The 21,442-nt window shown below is 42.7% G+C and overlaps 2 protein-coding genes across 4 annotated transcripts in view; one reads left to right on the forward strand and one right to left on the reverse strand.

Moving 5' to 3' along the window:
* Positions 1-21,442, reverse strand: part of LOC133616101 (SH3 and multiple ankyrin repeat domains protein 2-like) — a 471,816-nt gene that overhangs the window by 278,294 nt on the left and 172,080 nt on the right. The window lies entirely within an intron of this gene.
* LOC140679417 (uncharacterized) lies at positions 161-21,166 on the forward strand. The gene is made up of 4 exons (XM_072914746.1): positions 161-409; positions 608-819; positions 1,138-1,297; positions 20,940-21,166. Exons 1-4 carry the CDS (start codon positions 385-387, stop codon positions 21,164-21,166), a joined length of 624 nt encoding a protein of 207 aa, XP_072770847.1. The 5' UTR covers positions 161-384.

A 21,442-nucleotide genomic window follows, 5' to 3' on the forward strand; every position in this document is an offset into this window, starting at 1 on the left:
AACGTCATAGTTGCTTCTCTTTCTGCTTGGAATAACCTATTCTGTCTATGTTCTGACCAGGTCTCTTGTAAGAGAGAGACCTGATACATCATCAATAATAATAATATTCTGTTCAGCTCTACAGCTAATTTGAAACTCATGTTAATTTTAACATATTCAATTTTATACAACTACAAAGACGCATTAAAAATAATGCAACAATATCGAAACGGCTGTAACACCTCAGACCTGCAATCTGAGGCAGAGAATGAGGTTGAGCTGCCAGAAAAAAGGAACAGGTAGCCAGTGTAAGTGTGTTCTGTCTTGTTTTTGTCATGTTTCTACAGTAATAGGAAGGAGCCTGGATCCAGCCTGGCCTACAGGCCAACATGGCGAGGGGAAAGAATGGCCGACAACATTTCCTGCTCTGGTGAGCAATAACTGACAAATACCGGATGGTCATTCTGTGCCACAGATTTTGGAAAAAATTCACAACCAATCACATATTTTCTTCAAACTTTGTCAATAACTTTTGTCATTAACTAAGGTCAATAGCTAATGTCAGGATTATGAGTAATGAGGATAAACACTGAAACATGATACATTTTATACTGCAGTTTGTCAACAGTGGCTGAGGTCCAGATCCTTAGCCTGCTGGAAACTATTAAACACACCCAAGACCAGCTGATGGCGAAGGTCAACTTCTTAACCAGCAGGTTGACCATTACCCCGGGGCCAGAAGTTGAAATCCCGGCCAATATCCAGTTTCCACTGGAACAGTTGGAGGCAGTGGAGGCATTTTTGAATGAACCATCAAATGGCCCAGCTCGACAAAGAGTGGTGAGGTTTCTTACTTAATATGAATGGTGCCATTAGGTTTATTGATTGTCCATGATTATGCAAATATTCTATTGAATCAGCCCTGACAACCAGGCCTGTCCTGAACCGCCTTTTCCCAGTGGTAAGATTATGTCAGTGAGCCACAATCTGCCTGATTTGACATCGTGTGTAAAGGTAGCATAGGTCCATGAGCCAAGAGAACAGGTTCTGTTTTTTTTGCATTTCTGGACGCTTTCAACAGGAACAAAAACATTTTAAATGCAACTTAAGCTTAAAAATGTTTATCTGTTTGTTTAAAGAGATGTCTTTGCCTTTTAGATTTCTTCTTTGGCCACCATTGGAGGCCAGGATGTGAAGCGGGTGACCTGGAACATCCTGGGCAGGATGTTCACAGATGACGTTTCAGATCAGATCAATTGGAAGGGCGTCAACAACAAAAAGGCCTTTAGCAGAATGGCAACAAAGACCTTGCTTTTCAGTGAGTATATAATTCAAATTAATATTACATACGTTCAAAGTCAATAGTGGGGGCAGCCTTAAAAATCGTAGCAACCATCATACCTGTAGCTGCTCCCAAACTTATTCTCTTGGTCAGATTAACGTAACGCTTCAACTGATGTTTGTCGACTTCCTTTATTGCGTTTCTTCGCATTCATTATTATTTTTTAAAGAAAGAAACAGCCTACATGGCAGCTTTGTGTGATTAGAGTAACCATTGCTACATTTTCTTGTTAGATTTCACCTGTTTGCTCTTTAAATACCACTTTTAATGTTATTTATTTTTTTCAATCGTATTTTTAAAATGTGCCGTGGGGCCGTTAAAAAATGACCTGCGAGCCGCAAATGGCCCCCGGGCCGTACTTTGGACACCCCTGGCCTACACGAATACAAACATAGAATGATAGTACAAATATAATAAGAAAACAATGTCAACTTCCCAAAGTTGGGTTATGGATATTTATTTATGCCCCCCGCCGCCGTCATCCAACGGAATCAAACAAACATGACAAAACCACACAGCTTTATCCGCATACAGTACTCTGATCAAAGAACCAAATAATGATATTGTTTGAACATTTTGGATTGTTTCTTTTTCAAATGTAATCTCCTTAATACCTAGAGCCAGATGAGGTGGTTCGGGCATCTGGTCAGGATGCCACCCGAACGCCTCCCTAGGGAGGTGTTCGGGCACGTCCGACCGGTAGGAGGCCACGGGGAAGACCCAGGACACGTTGGGAAGACTATCTCTCCCGGCTGGCCTGGAAACGCCTCGGGATCCCCCAGGAGGAGCTGGACGAAGTGGCTGGGGAGAGGGAAGTCTGGGCTTCCCTGCTTAGGCTGCTGTCCCCGCGACCCGACCTCGGATAAGTGGAAGAAGATGGATGGATGGGATATTTTGTATTGTGTAAGCATACTTGGCTTTGGATGCTACATACCATAAATATATCTGTCTTGTAATCTTGTTTGATTACAGGTGCTGTGAGAAAAAATGTGGTGACAATGTCAGCCACGGACGCTGAGGTCACTAAACACGCCATCAGGTGGTTCAACCTCGCGGCGGATCGGGCAACCAGGAGGAATATAAATGTATCAATTAAACAATCTTTTATTGAACATCTTGTCATTCACCAGTTATTCATTTTCTGATATGTTAGCTGTGCATGGAGCAGCATTTCGTTGAAGTTGTAGCCTAATAGATTAAATATGTATATTTACTATTTATATATATTTATATATTATATATTTACTTTATAGAGTGAATTGACCATTTTCTGTTTCTGCCTATTGACAATATTGTTAGTTTAAAAATACAAGGCAATGCATATGTAAGCCTATATTGCTGTAGTAGGGCCTAGTGAATTTTTTAGTTTCCTTTTTTATCCTACTGCAAGAACAGAAGGGTCCAAAACGGGTCCAAAACGGACCCGGGCCAGATGAGCCAGGGTTTTTATGAGTCCGTTGCTGGAGGTTAGGTTTTGATCATGGATGCGGAGCGGATCCAGTTCGGCGCCACGGCGGGTCCGCGCCACGCCTCCGTGGCGGATCCATTCCTGAGAGCAAGTGGACGCCGATACGGGTCCGTTTCGCGGGTCCGTTCCGGAAAGCGCGATACCTCCGCGGGGGATCTGCCGCGGAGTCTTTTTGCTGTGTGGGTATTGATCTCTTGAACCCAATAAGCAAAAGTCCATTAATGACTTCACAGATACAATTTATAGTATGAGTTTGTATCCCCAAATCACAAGGCCAACCAGAATTGCAAGTCACAGTGCTTCACTTATTGACAATATCTTTACTAATGTGTTTGATAATAATATAACACGTGGACTGTTAACAACCGACATCAGCGACCATCTGCCAGTTTTTCCCATTTAAGATGGGAACTGCAGGAAGAAGAACATTGACAAAAACACATTTCAAAGACTATGCACAGAGGAAGGAATGATTTCCTTCAAGAAGGATCTGATGAAACAAATTTGGGACAATGTATACAATGAAGATGATGTAGATGATGCATATGGGAATTTTTTCAACACCTTTCTAACACTCTATGATAAACATTGTCCATGGAAAGAACTTAGTAAGAAGCAAAAGAAAAACAACCAACCATGGATGACAAAAGGACTGAAAACTGATTGTCACAAAAAAAACACATTGTATTGAATATTTATAACACAGTGATCTATAGAGGCAGAAAATAAGTATAAGAAATATAAAAACAAGCTAATTGGTATACTATGAACATGTAAGAAGGAATACTACAGTCAATTATTAAACAAGAACAGAAACAACATGAAAGCAACGTGGGGCATTCTAAATAGCATCATTAAAAATGGTGCTATAAAGATTACCCCCAGTACTTTCTAGATGGAAATACAAAAAATGACAATATGAACCAAATAGTTGAACGTTTCAATGATTATTTTGTTAATACCGGAAAACATCTGGAACAAAGAATTCCAAATGCAGATGATGGGTCAGTTGACGACTTGAGAAATCCCAAATCCATGTTTCTTAAGAAAGTGACAAAAGAAGAAATAATCAAAATTGTAAAAAAAATTGTAAATCCAAGACCTCAACCGACTGTCATGGAATAAATATGGTAACGATAAAAAAGGTTATAGAAGACATTTCAGAACCTCTGACATATATCAGCAACGTATCATTTCTAACCGGCAAATTCCCTGACAAAATGAAAATTGCAAAAGTCGTACCAATTTATAAGAATGGAGACATACACCAGTTTACTAACTACAGACCAGTTTCATTACTTCCACAATTCTCCAAAATCATGGAAAAACTATTCAATAGCCGATTAGATATATTTATCAACAAAAGTGGGACGCTCGTGGAGAACCAATATGGATTCCGAGCAAATATTTCAACATCAATAGCATTTATCAAAATAACAGAGGGAATTACCAATGCAATAGATGGTAAAGAATGTGCGGCCGCAGTATTCATGGACTTAACAAAAGCATTTGACACAATTAATCATGATATTTTAATACAACAATTAGAACGATATGGCATCAGAGGTTTGGTCTTGAACTGGGTAAGAAGCTATTTAACCAACAGGAAGCAATATGTGAAGATGGGTGAAAATATGTCAACACGGCTAGATATATCTTGTGGTGTACCCCCAGGGATCAATACTGGGACCAAGATTGTTTAATCTTTATATAAACGACATTTGTAAAGTTACAAAGGACTTAAAGTTAGTTTTATTTGCAGACGACACAACTGCTTTCTGTTCAGGAGAGAACACACAGAAGATAATACAAATAATAACAGAAGAAATGCCATCCATCCATCCATTTTCTACCGCTTATTCCCTTCGGGGTCGCGGGGGGCGCTGGAGCCTATCTCAGCTACAATCGGGCGGAAGGCGGGATACACCCTGGACAAGTCGCCACCTCATCGCAGGGCCAACACAGATAGACAGACAACATTCACACTCACATTCACACACTAGGGCAAATTTAGTGTTGCCAATCAACCTATCCCCAGGTGCATGTCTTTAGAAGTAGGAGGAAGCCGGAGTACCCGGAGGGAACCCACGCAGTCACGGGGAGGACATGCAAACTCCACACAGAAAGATCCCGAGCCCGGGATTGAACTCCAGAGGTGGGACCAAGTCATTGCTTTGCAAGTCACAAGTAAGTCTCAAGTCTTTGCCCTCAAGTCTCGAGTCAAGTCCCGAGTCAAGACAAGCAAGTCCCGAGTCAAGTCCAAAGTCAAGACTGGAAAGTCTCAAGTCAAGTCCCAAGTCCTGCATTTTGAGTTTCGAGTCCTTTCAAGTCCTTTTAACCACAGACTAATATATTTACACAGATTGTGTATGCTTTTAAAACGCTGTATTTATTTATTAAAACAAGTGGATTTGAAATTGCAGGAACAAAAATAGTGCTGACATTGCACTTCATAATAGCACTATTAACCAGTCATTTTAAACATTTAACTCATTCCTTTACAGAATAAACACATTTGCAAAAACAAGTGCAACTGTAGTTATTTGCACAAAAGTGTTAAAATTGTATTATCTCATTGATCTCATCTCATACTGTATGTGTGTTTATGTGTGCGTACACATGAAAAACATAACAAATACATGAACATAACAATGAACAGAGTTGTACTTTTTAGATGTCAGGGCCCTATGCAATATGTACACATATTCTTAATATAGTACACATTTTAACTGACCTTTATTTGACTATGTTTGTCTTTTTGTAGGTGGTTAAAATACGCAGTGCTGCTGACCGCCGTCTAACGTTACGTTACTGTGTGTGATACATTGACTAACGTAACGTTATGTGTAGGTACCTTATGCAACCCTGCTTAAAAAAAAATCACTTGACAAAAAGTATGAATAAGGTAGCGAACTGCAGTGGACGCAACAGATTGCCGTGTTTGCAATGACGTTATAACCATAGACATATTATAAGTAGACGCAGCATTGGTTGCTGTGACGCGAGCAATTTGGCCGCCATCTTGAAGTGGTGATGAGGAGCTGGCGAGCAGCCGAAACTGATAGTTGGCAGGTAGAAAACAAAGATTGTGTTCAGCGTTTTCCTGCTCAAATGAGTGGACTGTTGAAAATAGGAATCGGGGGATTACTTTTCACAAGTAAGATTTAACATTAACGTACTATTGGTTGTATTTTATGAAAATAATATTACTACAGAGTTGAGAAGGAGCAAAGATCTTCAATATTTGTATGTGAAAATCACAAATTAATCTTCTGGGGGAGGATGACAGGGTTTGGTTTACAAACTTTCAGCCCCACTTAAAACAAAATTCACCAGCCGCCACTGATTATGATGCATTCTCATTTTAGGCAAAATATAAGACAATACTTTCTTAACAGTATAATTGTAACCAGGAATAAGTCTTCAAGTAAAAATATTCAAATACTAACATTGTTGGGTTAAACAGAATTTGGATCCAGTGAAACAGATTGATGGTTTTAGCTGATATAAAGACTTTCAGGTGTTTATATATGTTTATGTTTAAGTATTTGGCAGATGCTTTTATCCAAAGCGACATACATAAAAAATACATATAAAACAATCAGTGTAAACATGATCATTTAAGGGAAGATTTTAATAGAAAATATCAATACAAAGTGTCAAGACAGAATAAACTCTCTGCTGCTGCAGCAACAGAGATACAGTCTATAGGTCCCTAAGATATATAGATATCTAATGTATTCATACATTGTTTATGTAGGATATACGCATGTATATATAACCTAATTCTATTGTTTCTTCAATTTAAAAATAGCTGTCCCTTTGTTTCCTCTTCTCTGGGATTATATTCCCAGTTTTGATCTCGGACGTCTGGTCACTTATAGCATATAAGAATATTATATTACTGTTAAGCAAACTATGAATAATAAAACATGTGTCTTTTATCACAGCTACACGTATGACAAAAAAGCGCGTGAAAATCAGTGGTATTCAGTGAGGTAAGATGAATTAAATGCGCTGACAGTTCATTGCTCCTGCCAAATGAATTGCACTGATCACCACTCCAAGATGGCGGCCCCGAGTCTCGTCTGCGCCAGTAGGCAGTAGCGCTCCATGCTGCGTCTACTTATAAGATGTCTATGGTTATAACGTTAGCAGTGAGTTTATAGCCTCACTGATTTAACTACACAGCAAATAAAAGTCATATTACTTAGCCAATAAACGTTATCTTACATTCAAAACTTACCCTTCTTTGTACAACTTCAAATGTCGAACGAAGTTGGAAGTTGTTGCGTCTCCGTCTGTAATATTCGAACTGCGTGATTTGCATACGGCAATTCGTTTTTTGTTGACCAAGTCGTAGTTTTTATACCCGAACGAAACCAACTTTGGCATAATTGTTTCTCACTGGCGCGTTGTTTGACAACTCTTGTTCATTGGTTCTCCTGCAATTTGATTGGATGAATACTGTGTGATGAAAACAACGAAGATCTAATTTGATTGGCTATTGTACTGAGAGCACACCAGCTGACAGGAACAACACGCTGATAGACACAGACGAAGAAAATGAAAGATACGGAGCGCTCCCAAAAAACTTTTTAATTGTTGGGTTTTGGGGAAAGTAGCAAGTCATGTCAAGTCAAAAGGCTCAAGTCCAAGTGAAGTCACAAGTCATTGATGTTAAAGTCTAAGTCGAGTTGCAAGTCTCTTAACATTTTGTCAAGTCGAGTCTAAAGTCATCAAATTCATGACTCGAGTCCAAGTCATGTGACTTGAGTCCACACCTCTGTTGAACTCAGGACTACTCAGGACCTTCGTATTGTGAGGCAGATGCACTAACCTCCACCGTGCTGCCACAGAAGAAATTAACAAATTATTAAAATGGTTTGACAAAAACAGACTATCTTTGAATCTCAGTAAAACTAAAATACTGCTATTTGGTAACAGTAGAAAAGAGCATCATACACAAATACAAATAGACGGAATAGATATTGAAAGGGCCCTGTGATGAGGTGGCGACTTGTCCAGGGTGTACCCCGCCTTCCGCCCGAATGCAGCTGAGATAGGCTCCAGCACCCCCCGCGACCCCGAAAGGGACAAGCGGTAGAAAATGGATGGATGGATATTGAAAGGGTAAAAGAAACCAGATTTTTGGGAGTATCAATAGATGATAAAATGAACTGGAAATCTCATACACAAAACATACAACATAAGGTGGCAAAAGACATTTCAATAATGAATAAAGCAAAATACGTCCTGAGCCAAAAATCTCTTCATATTCTCTACTGCTCGCAGTGTTACCATATCTGAGTTATTGTGCAGAAATATGGGGAAATAACTACAAATGTGCGCTACATTCGTTAACCGTGTTACAAAAAAGATCAATTAGACTGATACATAATGTTGGATATAGAGAACATACAAACCCTTTATTTGTTGAGTCAAAAATATTAAAGTTCGATGATTTGGTAAAATTGCAAACAGCTAAAATTATGTACATAGCAAACTATAACCTGCTACCAAATAATGTACAACAATTCTTCTAAACTAAAGAGGAGAAATATAACCTTAGAGCAGACGTGGGCATTCTGCGGCCCGCGGGCCACATCTGGCCCCTTTGTGCGTCCCTGTCCGGCCCGCGTGAGGCCAATCATAAATTACAAAATACATTTAAAAAAGTATCTTTGTCGAGTGTACAATTTAACGGTGCTGCTTTTGTTTTGAAAACCGTTATTTGTATTACTTCCGTGTGGACGTATGAGCGTGTGTGATCGTGAGTGAATTGAACAGCGGAAATCACAAATTACAAAATAAAGTTTAAAAAACATCTTTGTCGTGCGTGCAATACAACTGTGCTGCTTTTATTTTGAAAAGTGTTGTTTATGGCCGTATGTCCTGTGTGTAATCCGCTAAAAAAGAAAAGTTGATGACGAATGCCGTGTTTTCAACAAGACATGGACTGCCAAGTATTTCTTTACAGAAATTGAAGGTAAAGCCGTGTGCTTAATTTGTGGTACACAGTTTGCTGTGTTTAAAGAATATCATTTGAATCACCACTACATGACGAAGCACGAGGAAAAATACCGGAATCTGTCTGATGAAGCGCGCGCAAGGGAGGCTGATGTGTTGATGGTAAAACTGCAAACCCAACAAGGACTTTTTGCCAAATTTCACACCCCCAGAGATACAGCTGTCAGGACAAGTTTCGTCATTTCTCACAAAGTCGTCAGAAAAAGTAAGGCGTTTTCTGACGGAGAGTTTATTAAGGAGTGCTTATTGGACTCTGTTGCGCTGATAATGCCCGTGCCGGATAATGCACCCCCGGCGTAGAATGCACCGCCCGACGGGAGTGTTGTATCAACTAAAGCCCACACTTAAAGTTTCCACGTACAAGATTTAATCTATTTAAAAAAGTTATTTAATAAGAAGCCAAAAGTGCAAAAACAATAATGTTTGTGTTGGAGGAGTTGTGAATGAATGAAATATAAAATCCGTGCTGCAGTCTGCAGGTATACCTAATGTTGTGTCCCAGCAGCGACTGCAGCACGGATTTCATATTTCATTCATTCACAACTCTTCCAACACGAACATTATTGTTTTTGCACTTTTGGCTTCTTATTAAATAACTTTTTTAAATAGATTCAATCTTGCACGTGGAAACTTTAAGTGTGGGCTTTAGTTGATATAACACTCCCGTCAGGGGGTGCATTCTAAGCCGGGGGTGCATTATCCGGCACAACACCGGAGACTTTGACTGTTTTTCGCTGGCTTTGGATGAGAGCTGTGATGTACGTGACACCGCCCAGCTGCTCATCGTCTTACGTGGGATAACTACAGACTTTCAAATCACGAAGGAGCTGGCAGCCATGCAGTCAATTAAAGAGACAACCACAGGTAATGACTTGTTCACATAGGTAAATGCGTGTTTGGACATGTTAGGACTGAAATGGGACAAGCTGGCAGGTGTGACAATCCAATCCAATCCACTTTTTTTTATATAGCCCATTTAAACAACAAAATGTTTCCAAAGTGCTGCACAACAATATTAAAAACAATATTCAAATATTATCCTTAGCTCCACAAATGACTGAATAAAAACAAAAAATAATTACATATAAAACCAATGCAAAAAACAATATCAAATAAATATGATTAAAAACGATTTTTAACAACAGATGGTTGTCCAAATCTGACGGGGAAAAATATTGGATAATGTAGGATAAAGTGACAGAAATTAACCCTCTGCAGAAATGGACATTTTTGCATTGTATTATACATCAGGAAGTGTTGTGTAAGACAGTGTTAAAAATAAAACCATCAAAAGCAATCTGCTTTTGTATAAAGTTCAGTTAGGTTAAATTAAATTATTATTATTGTTATTAATTATTATTATTATTATCATTATTATTATTTATCTTACGGTATATCAAAAAAAATATTGAGCAAAATTTAATTGAAATATTGTCGGTGTGGCCCTCCAGCAGTGCTCGGGTTGCTTATGCGGCCCCCGGTAAAAATTAATTGCCCACCCCTGAACTAGTGTGTGGCAACATGTTTGAGCGGTCAGAAATAAAAAAAATGTTAGACACATGGTCTATTTAGCAACATCCTTTTATAATTTTATAGCTGCTAGATGACTTAAGGGGCTGACTAAAACAAATTCAATTGATATGTTTTGATGTAATTTAATATTTTTAATGAAATGTGTTTTACATAGAAAATATATTACTAACATATATACTATATGATATATAAAAAACAAGGTGGTATCAATGTAAATGCACTGCACAACTGCATCCTTAATGTTTGAAAACAGCAAAACGCCACAGGTGGGAGCATGATAACATGAATGTGCAGTAAACACGTGTCTTTTTGGTGATGCCCTGTATAGTACACTCAAAGTCCTAATTTAAATAAGGTGGTCTGCGCCACTTTTAAATTGTACACACAGTGTTAGTAGATCACATGCAACACGCCCACTAATAGTAGACGCTGTTTTATAGACTGCACACGCTGTTTAGCGTGAGGTACACACCCCGTTTCCATATGAGTTGGGAAATTGTGTTAGATGTAAATATAAACGGAATACAATGATTTGCAAATCATTTTCAACCCATATTCAGTTGAATATGCTACAAAGACAACATATTTGATGTTCAAACTAATAAAAACATTGTTTTTATTGCCACCTTTCCCAACTTCTTTGTCACGTGTTGCTGGCATCAAATTCTAAAGTTAATGATTATTTAACATTAGAATTTGATGCCAGCAACACGTGACAAAGAAGTTGGGAAAGGTGGCAATAAATACTGATAAAGTTGAGGAATACTCATCAAACACTTATTTGGAACATCCCACAGGTGAACAGGCTAATTGGGAACAGGTGGGTGCCATGATTGGGTATAAAAGTAGATTCCATGAAATGCTCAGTCATTCACAAACAAGGATGGGGCGAGGGTCACCACTTTGTCAACAAATGCGTGAGCAAATTGTTGAACAGTTTAAGAAAAACCTTTCTCAACCAGCTATTGCAAGGAATTTAGGGATTTCACTATCTACGGTCCGTAATATCATCAAAGGGTTCAGAAAATCTGGAGAAATCACTGCACGTAAGCAGCTAAGCCCGTGACCTTCGATCCCTCAGGCTGTACTGCATCAACAAGCAACATCAGTGTGTAAAGGATATCACCACATGGGCTCAGGAACACTTCAGAAACCCACTGTCAGTAACTACAGTTGGTCGCTACATCTGTAAGTGCAAGTTAAAACTCTCCTATGCAAGGCGAAAACCGTTTATCAACAACACCCAGAAACGCCGCAGGCTTCGCTGGGCCTGAGCTCATCTAAGATGGACTGATACAAAGTGGAAAAGTGTTCTGTGGTCTGACGAGTCCACATTTCAAATTGTTTTTGGAAACTGTGGACGTCGTGTCCTCTGGACCAAAGAGGAAAAGAACCGTACGGATTGTTATAGGCGCAAAGTGGAAAAGCTAGCATCTGTGATGGTATGGGGGTGTATTAGTGCCCAAAGCATGGGTAACTTACACATCTGTGAAAGCGCCATTAATGCTGAAAGGTACATACAGGTTTTGGAGCAACATATGTTGCCATCCAAGCAACGTTACCATGGACGCCCCTGCTTATTTCAGCAAGACAATGCCAAGCCACGTGTTACATCAACGTGGCTTCATAGTAAAAGAGTGCGGGTACTAGACTGGCCTGCCTGTATTCCAGACCTGTCTCCCATTGAAAATGTGTGGCGCATTATGAAGCCTAAAATACCACAACGGAGACCCCGGACTGTTGAACAAGTTAAGCTGTACATCAAGCAAGAATGGGCAAGAATTCCACCTGAGAGGCTTAAAAATGTGTCTCCTCAGTTCCCAAACGTTTACTGAGTGTTGTTAAAAGGAAATGCCATGTAACACAGTGGTGAACATGCCCTTTCCCAACTACTTTGGCACGTGTTCCAGCCATGAAATTCTAAGTTAATTATTATTTGAAAAAAAAAAAAAAAGTTTATGAGTTTGAACATCAAATATCTTGTCTTTGTAGTGCATTCAATTGAATATGGGTTGAAAAGTATTTGCAAATCATTGTATTCCGTTTATATTTACATCTAACACAATTCCCCAACTCATATGGAAACGGGGTTTGTATTTAGATCTTAGTAAATCAGGCCCTAAAGGAATTTGTGTATAAAAACACATGCAAACTTGATGGGGCACACAAAGCTCATCTACTAAGCTTGTGCATAAGGATGAGAAACGGTTCCGAGTGCTTTAATTCCTTGGAATCATTTGCCAGTGGGCACACATTAGGTCACTACGCATTACGCCCCGGCGGTAAATGCTCAAGATTTGATTACAGTTTGTGGCAGCAGCAATGTTACCTGTAAGGTGTGCGCCTAGGCGATGGAGCGCTGCTTATGCATCCTCTGCGCAAAGCAAATCTTTGCTGTGCACAAAATGAAATCCAACCAAAACTTTGAACAAAATAAACGCATACGTTTTTTGCACGATTTTGCAATGCAACTGTGACAGGTAGCAAGTCGCCACAACAGATAAAACGATATTTGTTAATAACACTGTTCAAGTATTGTAGCATTTGTCGAGACGCTTTAAGGACAGGAAGTCTATCTATCAATTTGTTGGCAATCACCCCACCAAAAAAAAAAAAAAAAAGCAAAAAAACAACTATTTAGCAAAAATTGTCATCTTCTGCCATACAGACCACGATAAAACCCACTCTCTGTCATCTGTCATATCAACAGCAGCCATTCTCTCTCTCTCACTTACACACACAGATGCACTCATTACACTCAGCCACTGATGCATTTTTGGCCACACAAAAAGTCGATCAACCCAAAGACCACATATACACTGTAAATGACAAGTCGTTACACTATGATGCAGCTCACACGCAGCAAATCAATGTTATTAACACATGTTATGTGTGCGTGTTGTTTTGCCAGTTAGCTCATAGCTAACAGTGCAGCACAGTTAAAAGAGGTAAATGCTTATAACTCTTATTATGGTGAAACAAACAAGTACTGTACAACCACACGTCCCAATGAGATGTGTGCTTATTGTACTTACAATTATTAAGAATGTTAATTTATGGATATTAATCATGAAAAGCTGTTACTAGATTACAGAAATGCTAATAAACTGTAATTATATACATATTTTACAGAAAGAAAGTTACAGGAATGTGCACTTTATCCCATGCTTGTTCTATAAGCACACATTTCATTGTACAACATGTGACGGTTTTAGGGGTAACGAAATGTGATCTCTGAAAGGGGTACACATTATTTCCAAAGCAAGATCCCCACCGAGACCTACAATACTAGTACACAGCTCATGAAAAACTGTTTGTTTGTTATTTTCATTGTGAGACACGTGCTATGATGTCAGGTATGAGACAGATATACTGCTGGTGTGGTCACAGTGTGCACGTCTGATGTTGCTTGCATCTGGTCTCAGAGAGTTTGTGCATTTGGTTGCCAGTAGATTCCAAAAATATTAGGAAAAATAACTGCAATACCACATCAGTACCCTCCCCTCCTGCATAGTGACCCATAGGGTGCATTTTAACCCCAGAACACGCCCGTATGGCTCCCTGTTATATAGGCACCCTCCCGCTCGTTCGCCAAAACCCGCAATTGCGCCAAGACTCACCCTGCAAAGCTTTGTTGCACGATGTGCACATACAAACACCAGTTGCGAGACATTAGCACTTCTTTTCTAAATCACCATTGTTTGCCCGCAACGTGAAGCTGAGTTATGGTTGCACACAGAGCTGACCAAAATGCGCGCAAAGCCCCGATAAACAGCCACACAAGCTGGGGTGCCCAAATTACAAATAACTGTGAACAGCAACTGTGCATCGAGGGTCCCTGTATCATCCACCTCTTAAATACATGCTAAAATAATGGACATAATCATGTTTTATTTGGCGAAAGCCATATGTCCTATAAATACTGTGAGCAGCACACTGTGTTCCTTGAAGTACCGTATTTTTCGGACTATATGTCGCAGTTTTTTTCATAGTTTGGGTGCGACTTATACTCAGGAGCGACTTATGTGTGAAATTATTAACACATTACCGTAAAATATCAAATAATATTATTTAGCTCATTCACGTAAGAGACTAGACGTATAAGATTTCATCGGATTTAGCGATTAGGAGTGACAGATTGTTTGGTAAACGTATAGCATGTTCTATACGTTATAGTTATTTGAATGACTCTTACCATAATATAATACGTTAACATACCAGGCACGTTCTCAGTTGGTTATTTATGCGTCATATAACGTACACTTACTCAGTCTGTTGTTCACTATTCTTTATTTATTTTAAATTGCCTTTCAAATGTCTATTCTTGGTGTTGGGTTTTATCAAATAAATTTCCCCAAAACATGCGACTTATACTCCAGTGCGACTTATATATATGTTTTTTTCCTTCTTTATTATGCATTTTCGGCCGGTGCGACTTATACTCCGAAAAATACGGTATATGTCGTTTGCAGTGTTGGGACTAACGCGTTACAAAGTAACGCTGTTATTTTTCGGCTGTAACTAGTAGTCTAACGTGTTTTTTTTTATATTCAGTAACTCAGATACCGTTACTATATGATGTGTTACTGCGTTATTTTACGTTATTTTTTACGTAGTATCGTCTAGAAACAGAAGATCTGAGTGTGTTTTATTGGAGAGCTGCAGTGTCGTCCTTCTGAATCTTCCAGTGTCACAAGGGGGAGAAGAGGTGCGCTGTGTGTGGGTGGGGGGTTCGGAGCGTGTCTGTGTTTACTAACAAGACATCACTGCGGCGCTGAAGTCGAGTTTCTTAAGATGGAGATATTCTCTCTACTTTTCTTTTGTCGAGCACAAACAAAATAACACTTTAGTTAAATTTAAGTTGTGTCTTGGATCAAAGATCCTATCTACTGCCCAAAACAGCAATTCAAATCAGCTGAAACAGCTACAAAAGCAACATGCTTTGACGAAGCTAGTAAAGAGAGACACAGACTCCAATGCCACTTCACCTCCACCTCCACATAAGGATTTTAACAAAGGGACTGCTAGCCAGGACAACATTGATAGAGCCATTGCAGCGTATGTGCTAGAAGACATGCAGGCTATTTCTACAGTGGAGTCACCCGATTTCAGGCAGCTAATTAGCATGATACCGGGCGTCAAATAGCAAATGGCACGGAAAACATTTTCCACGTACCTGGACAGTGAGGACATAAAAATGGAAAACAAGCTAAAGAAAACTCTCCAAACTCTGCCTTTGCTCATCATTCATCACTGAAGGTACACACTCTGTCAATTCTCTTATATACTCTTTCATTCTAGACTTCTAGAGTGTTTGATTATCTCATCGCTCTAAATGTATAGACTATAAAGTTCACAAACATAAAGCGGGATCCTAGTGGGCCGGGCCAATCTTATCTCTAAACTAAAACTGGGGAAATGCGTAGAGTGTTTTGGGCTTCAGTACAGTGTTGATCTCCTGAAGACATGATTTTATTTCACAATTCCTTGAGAGAGAAAAACGCCTGGTTAGGCGTGTGTATAGCATTATGTGTGCTGTATATAGTGACATGACATATAATCATGTCATGTGTGCCTTCCTTGCGTGAAGCCAGGTTTACAGCTATGTTGTGACATGTTGTTATTATGGGGATTGTTACTTATGTATATTATGTTGCAGCTATTTAAAATAGTTTTGTCAATTTGTTCTGGCCTGAAATAAATTGGCCTTTTGAAACATATATTTGTCTTTGTGTGTTGTATGTAGACCACATGGCTTAGCAAAGTCCAGTGATGCAAATGCATGTCAAGTTGATCAACAGATTGTATTATTCTCCACTGCAATAATAGTACTGAAATGAAGGCTAAAAGGACATTAATGGGAGCCTTAAAAAAATAAGAAAAAAATAAGTAACTATATAGTTACTTTTCACAGTAACGTATTACTTTTTGGTGTAAGTAACTGAGTTAGTAACTGAGTTACTTTTGAAATAAAGTAACTAGCAGAGGTGGGACCAAGTCATTGTTTTGCAAGTCACAAGTAAGTCTCAAATCTTTGCCCTCAAGTCTCGAGTCAAGTCCCGAGTCAAGACAGGCAAGTCCTCAGTCAAGTCCAAAGTCAAGACTGGAAAGTCTCAAGTCAAGTCGTAAGTCCTGCATTTTGAGTTTTGAGTCCTTTCAAGTCCTTTTAACCACAGACCAATATATTTACACAGATTGTGTATGCTTTTAAAACGCTGTATTTATTTATTAAAAAAAGTGCATTTGAAATTTCAGGAAAAAAAATAGTGCTGACATTGCACTTCATAACAGCACTATTATTGTAACTAGTTCCACAGCAGTTTCTATTCTGTTCTTACCTCATCTCATTGATGTGTGCGTACACATGAAAACATAACAAATACATGAACATAACAATGAACAGAGTTGTACTTTTTAGATGTCAGAGGCCTATGCAATATGTACACATATTCTTAATATAGTATACATTTGAACTGACCTTTATTTGACTATGTTTGTCTTTTTGTAGGTGGCTAAAATACGCGGTGCTGCTGACCGCCGTCTAACGTTACGTTACTGTGTGTGATACATTGACTAACGTAAGGTTAGGTGTAGGTACCTCATGCAACCCTGCTTAAAAAAAATCACTTGACAAAAAGTATGAATAAGGTAGCAAACTGCAGTGGACGAAACAGATTGCCGTGTTTGCAATGACGTTATAACCATAGACATCTTATAAGTAGACGCAGCATTGGCTGCTGTGACGCGAGCAATTTGGCCGCCATCTTGAAGTGGTGATGAGGAGCCGGCGAGCAGCCTAAACTGACAGTTGACAGGTAGAAAACAAAGATGCTGGGCTGGTGTTCAGCGTTTTCCGACTCAAATGAGCGGACTGTTGAAAATAGGAATCGGGGGGTTACTTTTCACAAGTAAGATTTAACATTAACATACTATTGGTTCTCCTCTCTGAGCTGCCACCTTACCGTGGTAGAGGAGTTTGCGTGTCCCAATGATCCTAGGAGCTATGTTGTCCGGGGGCTTCCATGCCCCCTGGTAGGGTCTCCCAAGACAAACAGGTCCTAGGTGAGGGATCGAACAAAGAGCAGCTCGAAGACTTCTATGGAAATGCAAGAACCGAGACTCAGATTTCCCTCGCGGGTCACCGGGGCCCCCCTCCGGAGCCAGGCCCGGAGTTGGGGCACGATGGCGAGCGCCTGGTGGCCGGGCCTGTCACCATGGGGCCCGGCCGGGCACAGCCCGAAGAGGCAACGTGGGTCCCCCCTCCAATGGGCTCACCACCCATAGCAGGGGCCATAGAGGTCGGGTGCAATGTGAGCTGGGCGGCAGCCAAAGGCAGGGCACTTGGCGGTCCGATCCTCGGCTACAGAAGCTAGCTCTTGGGACGTGGAACGTCACCTCGCTGGGGAGGAAGGAGCCTGAGCTAGTGCGAGAGGTAGAGAAGTTCCGGTTGGATGTAATCGGACTCACCTCAACGCACAGCAAGGGCTCCGGAACCAGTTCTCTCGAGAGGGGCTGGACTCTCTTCCACTCTGGCGTTGCCAGCAGTGAGAGGCGACGGGCTGGGGTGGCAATTCTTGTTTCCCCCCGGCTCAGAGCCTGCACGTTGGAGTTCAACCCGGTGGACGAGAGGGTAGCTTCCCTCCGCCTTCGGGTGGGGGGACGGGTCCTGACTGTTGTTTGCGCTTACGCGCCAAACAGCAGCTCAGAGTACCCACCCTTTTTGGATTCACTCGAGGGAGTACTTGAGGGTGCTCCCTCGGGTGATTCCCTCGTTCTACTGGGGGACTTCAACGCTCATATTGGCAACGACAGTGAAACCTGGAGAGGTGTGATTGGGAAGAATGGCCGCCCGGATCTGAACCCGAGTGGTGTTTTGTTATTGGACTTTTGTGCCCGTCACGGATTGTCCATAACGAACACCATGTTCAAACATAAGGGTGTCCATATGTGCACTTGGCACCAGGACACCCTAGGCCGCAGTTCTATGATCGACTTTGTAGTTGTGTCATCGGATTTGCGGCCTCATGTTTTGGACACTCGGGTGAAGAGAGGGGCGGAGCTTTCTACCGATCACCACTTGGTGGTGAGTTGGCTGCGATGGTGGGGGAGGATGCCGGACAGACCTGGCAGGCCCAAACGCATTGTGAGGGTTTGCTGGGAACGTCTGGCAGAGTCTCCTGTCAGAGAGAGTTTCAATTCCCACCTCCGGAAGAACTTTGAACATGTCACGAGGGAGGTGCTGGACATTGAGTCCGAGTGGACCATGTTCCGCACCTCTATTGTTGAGGCGGCTGATTGGAGCTGTGGCCGCAAGGTAGTTGGTGCCCTAGAACCCGTTGGTGGACACCGGCGGTGAGGGATGCCGTCAAGCTGAAGAAGGAGTCCTATCGGGTTCTTTTGGCTCATGGGACTCCTGAGGCAGCGGACAGGTACCGACAGGCCAAGCGGTGTGCGGCTTCAGCGGTCGCGGAGGCAAAAACTCGGACATGGGAGGAGTTCGGGGTAGCCATGGAAAACGACTTCCGGACGGCTTCGAAGCGATTCTGGACCACCATCCGCCGCCTCAGGAAGGGGAAGCAGTGCACTACCAACACCGTGTATGGTGCGGATGGTGTTCTGCTGACCTCAACTGCGGAAGTTGTGGATCGGTGGAGGGAATACTTCGAAGACCTCCTCAATCCCACCAACATGTCTTCCTATGAGGAAGCAGTGCCTGGGAAATCTGTGGTGGGCTCTCCTATTTCTGGGGCTGAGGTTGCTGAGGTAGTTAAAAAGCTCCTCGGTGGCAAGGCCCCGGGGGTGGATGAGACCCGCCCGGAGTTCCTTAAGGCTCTGGATGCTGTGGGGCTGTCTTGGTTGACAAGACTCTGCAGCATCGCGTGGACATCGGGGGCAGTACCTTTGGATTGGCAGACCGGGGTGGTGGTTCCTCTCTTTAAAAAGGGGAACCGGAGGGTGTGTTCTAACTATCGTGGGATCACACTCCTCAGCCTTCCCGGTAAGGTCTATTCAGGTGTACTGGAGAGGAGGCTACGCCGGATAGTCGAACCTCGGATTCAGGAGGAACAGTGTGGTTTTCGTCCTGGTCGTGGAACTGTGGACCAGCTCTATACTCTCGGCAGGGTCCTTGAGGGTGCATGGGAGTTTGCCCAACCAGTCTACATGTGCTTTGTGGACTTGGAGAAGGCATTCGACCGTGTCCCTCGGGAAGTCCTGTGGGGAGTGCTCAGAGAATATGGGGTTTCGGACTGTCTGATTGTGGCGGTCCGCTCCCTGTATGATCAGTGTCAGAGCTTGGTTCGCATTGCCGGCAGTAAGTCGGACACGTTTCCGGTGAGGGTTGGACTCCGCCAAGGCTGCCCTTTGTCACCGATTCTGTTCAAAACTTTTATGGACAGAATTTCTAGGCGCAGTCAAGGCGTTGAGGGGATTCGGTTTGGTGGCTGCAGGATTAGGTCTCTGCTTTTTGCAGATGATGTGGTCCTGATGGCTTCATCTAGCCAGGATCTTCAGCTCTCACTGGATCAGTTCGCAGCTGAGTGTGAAGCGACTGGGATGAGAATCAGCACCTCCAAGTCCGAGTCCATGGTTCTCGCCCGGAAAAGGGTGGGGTGCCATCTCCGGGTTGGGGAGGAGATCTTGCCCCAAGTGGAGGAGTTCAAGTACCTCGGAGTCTTGTTCATGAGTGAGGGAACAGTGGATCGTGAGATCGACAGGCGGATCGGTGCGGCGTCTTCAGTAATGCGGACGCTGTATCGATCCGTTGTGGTGAAGAAGGAGCTGAGCCGGAAGGCAAAGCTCTCAATTTACCGGTCGATCTACGTTCCCATCCTCACCTATGGTCATGAGCTTTGGGTTATGACCGAAAGGACAAGATCACGGGTACAAGCGGCCGAAATGAGTTTCCTCCGCCGGGTGGCGGGGCTTTCCCTTAGAGATAGGGTGAGAAGCTCTGTCATCCGGGGAGAGCTCAAAGTAAAGCCGCTGCTCCTCCACATCGAGAGGAGCCAGATGAGGTGGTTCGGGCATCTAGTCAGGATGCCACCCGAGCGCCTCCCTAGGGAGTTGTTTAGGGCACGTCCGACCGGTAGGAGGCCACGAGGAAGACCCAGGACACGTTGGGAAGACTATGTCTCCCGGCTGGCCTGGGAACGCCTCGGGATCCCCCGGGAGGAGCTGGACGAAGTGGCTGGGGAGAGGGAAGTCTGGGCTTCCCTGCTTAGGCTGCTGCCCCCGCGACCCGACCTCGGATAAGCGGAAGAAGATGGATGGATGGATGGATACTATTGGTTTTATTTTGTGAAAATAATATTACCACAGAGTTGAGAAGGAGCAAAGTTCTTGAATATATGTACAGTATGTGAAAATCACAAAGAAATCTTCTGGGGGAGCATGACGCCCCTACAAGCGTCGGAGACGTGTGCTGTAGAGCTGGAGGTGTGGGCTGGAGAGCAGAAGAGCGACACCACAAGAGAGACGCTGAAAAGCGGACAGAGACTTTGGAGAAAGAGAAATAAAACAATTGTAAACACTGCCTCGTAGGGTTGTGCCAGTTCCTATGTCCCGGACATAGAGACCTTGTTACAGTGGCCCCCAACAAGGCGGACCACAGAAAGGATGTCGACAACAACCCAGCTGGAGCCGCTGAGATAGTGCTGGCTGAGGTGTCGACGGCAAGCCGGCAGGAGACACAGGTGCTGCGGGCACTAATGGACAGAGCAGAGGCGGTGGGAGGGATGTCCTCCATGAAGCGCATGGTGGAGGGGGACGACCCCCAGACATTCCTCGATGTCTTCGAGGCCACGGCGACATAGTGCAAGTGGCCGGAGGAGGAATGAGGCGCGAAGCTGCTGCCGCTCCTGGTGGGGGAGGCGCAGCGGGCGGCGGTGAGTCTCCCGGCGACCGCTCGCATGCAGTATACAAACTTGCGCCACGCCATACTGGACCGGGTCGGCAGCAGCCCCGAAGACCATCGCCGAAAGTTCCAGGCCATGAAGTTGGGGCCAGGTGACCGGCCCTTCGTGCTGGTGTTCCAGCTGAGAGACGCAGCAACCCGTTGGCTCCAGCCTAACGAGCTGGATCCAAAAATG

The sequence above is a fragment of the Nerophis lumbriciformis genome, linkage group LG15 (assembly GCF_033978685.3).
Source record: "Nerophis lumbriciformis linkage group LG15, RoL_Nlum_v2.1, whole genome shotgun sequence".
In the NCBI taxonomy this organism is placed as follows: domain Eukaryota; kingdom Metazoa; phylum Chordata; class Actinopteri; order Syngnathiformes; family Syngnathidae; genus Nerophis; species Nerophis lumbriciformis.

What these genes read in the sequence shown, in the direction of transcription:
- LOC140679417 (XM_072914746.1), top strand. Translation starts at nt 385, where the DNA reads ATGGCCGACAACATTTCCTGCTCTG. An exon ending in CGACAACATTTCCTGCTCTG is followed by an intron (nt 410 to 607) that starts GTGAGCAATAAC and finishes GTTTGTCAACAG; the next exon opens with TGGCTGAGGTCCAGATCCTT. An exon ending in AACAAAGACCTTGCTTTTCA is followed by an intron (nt 1,298 to 20,939) that starts GTGAGTATATAA and finishes ACCTTGTTACAG; the next exon opens with TGGCCCCCAACAAGGCGGAC.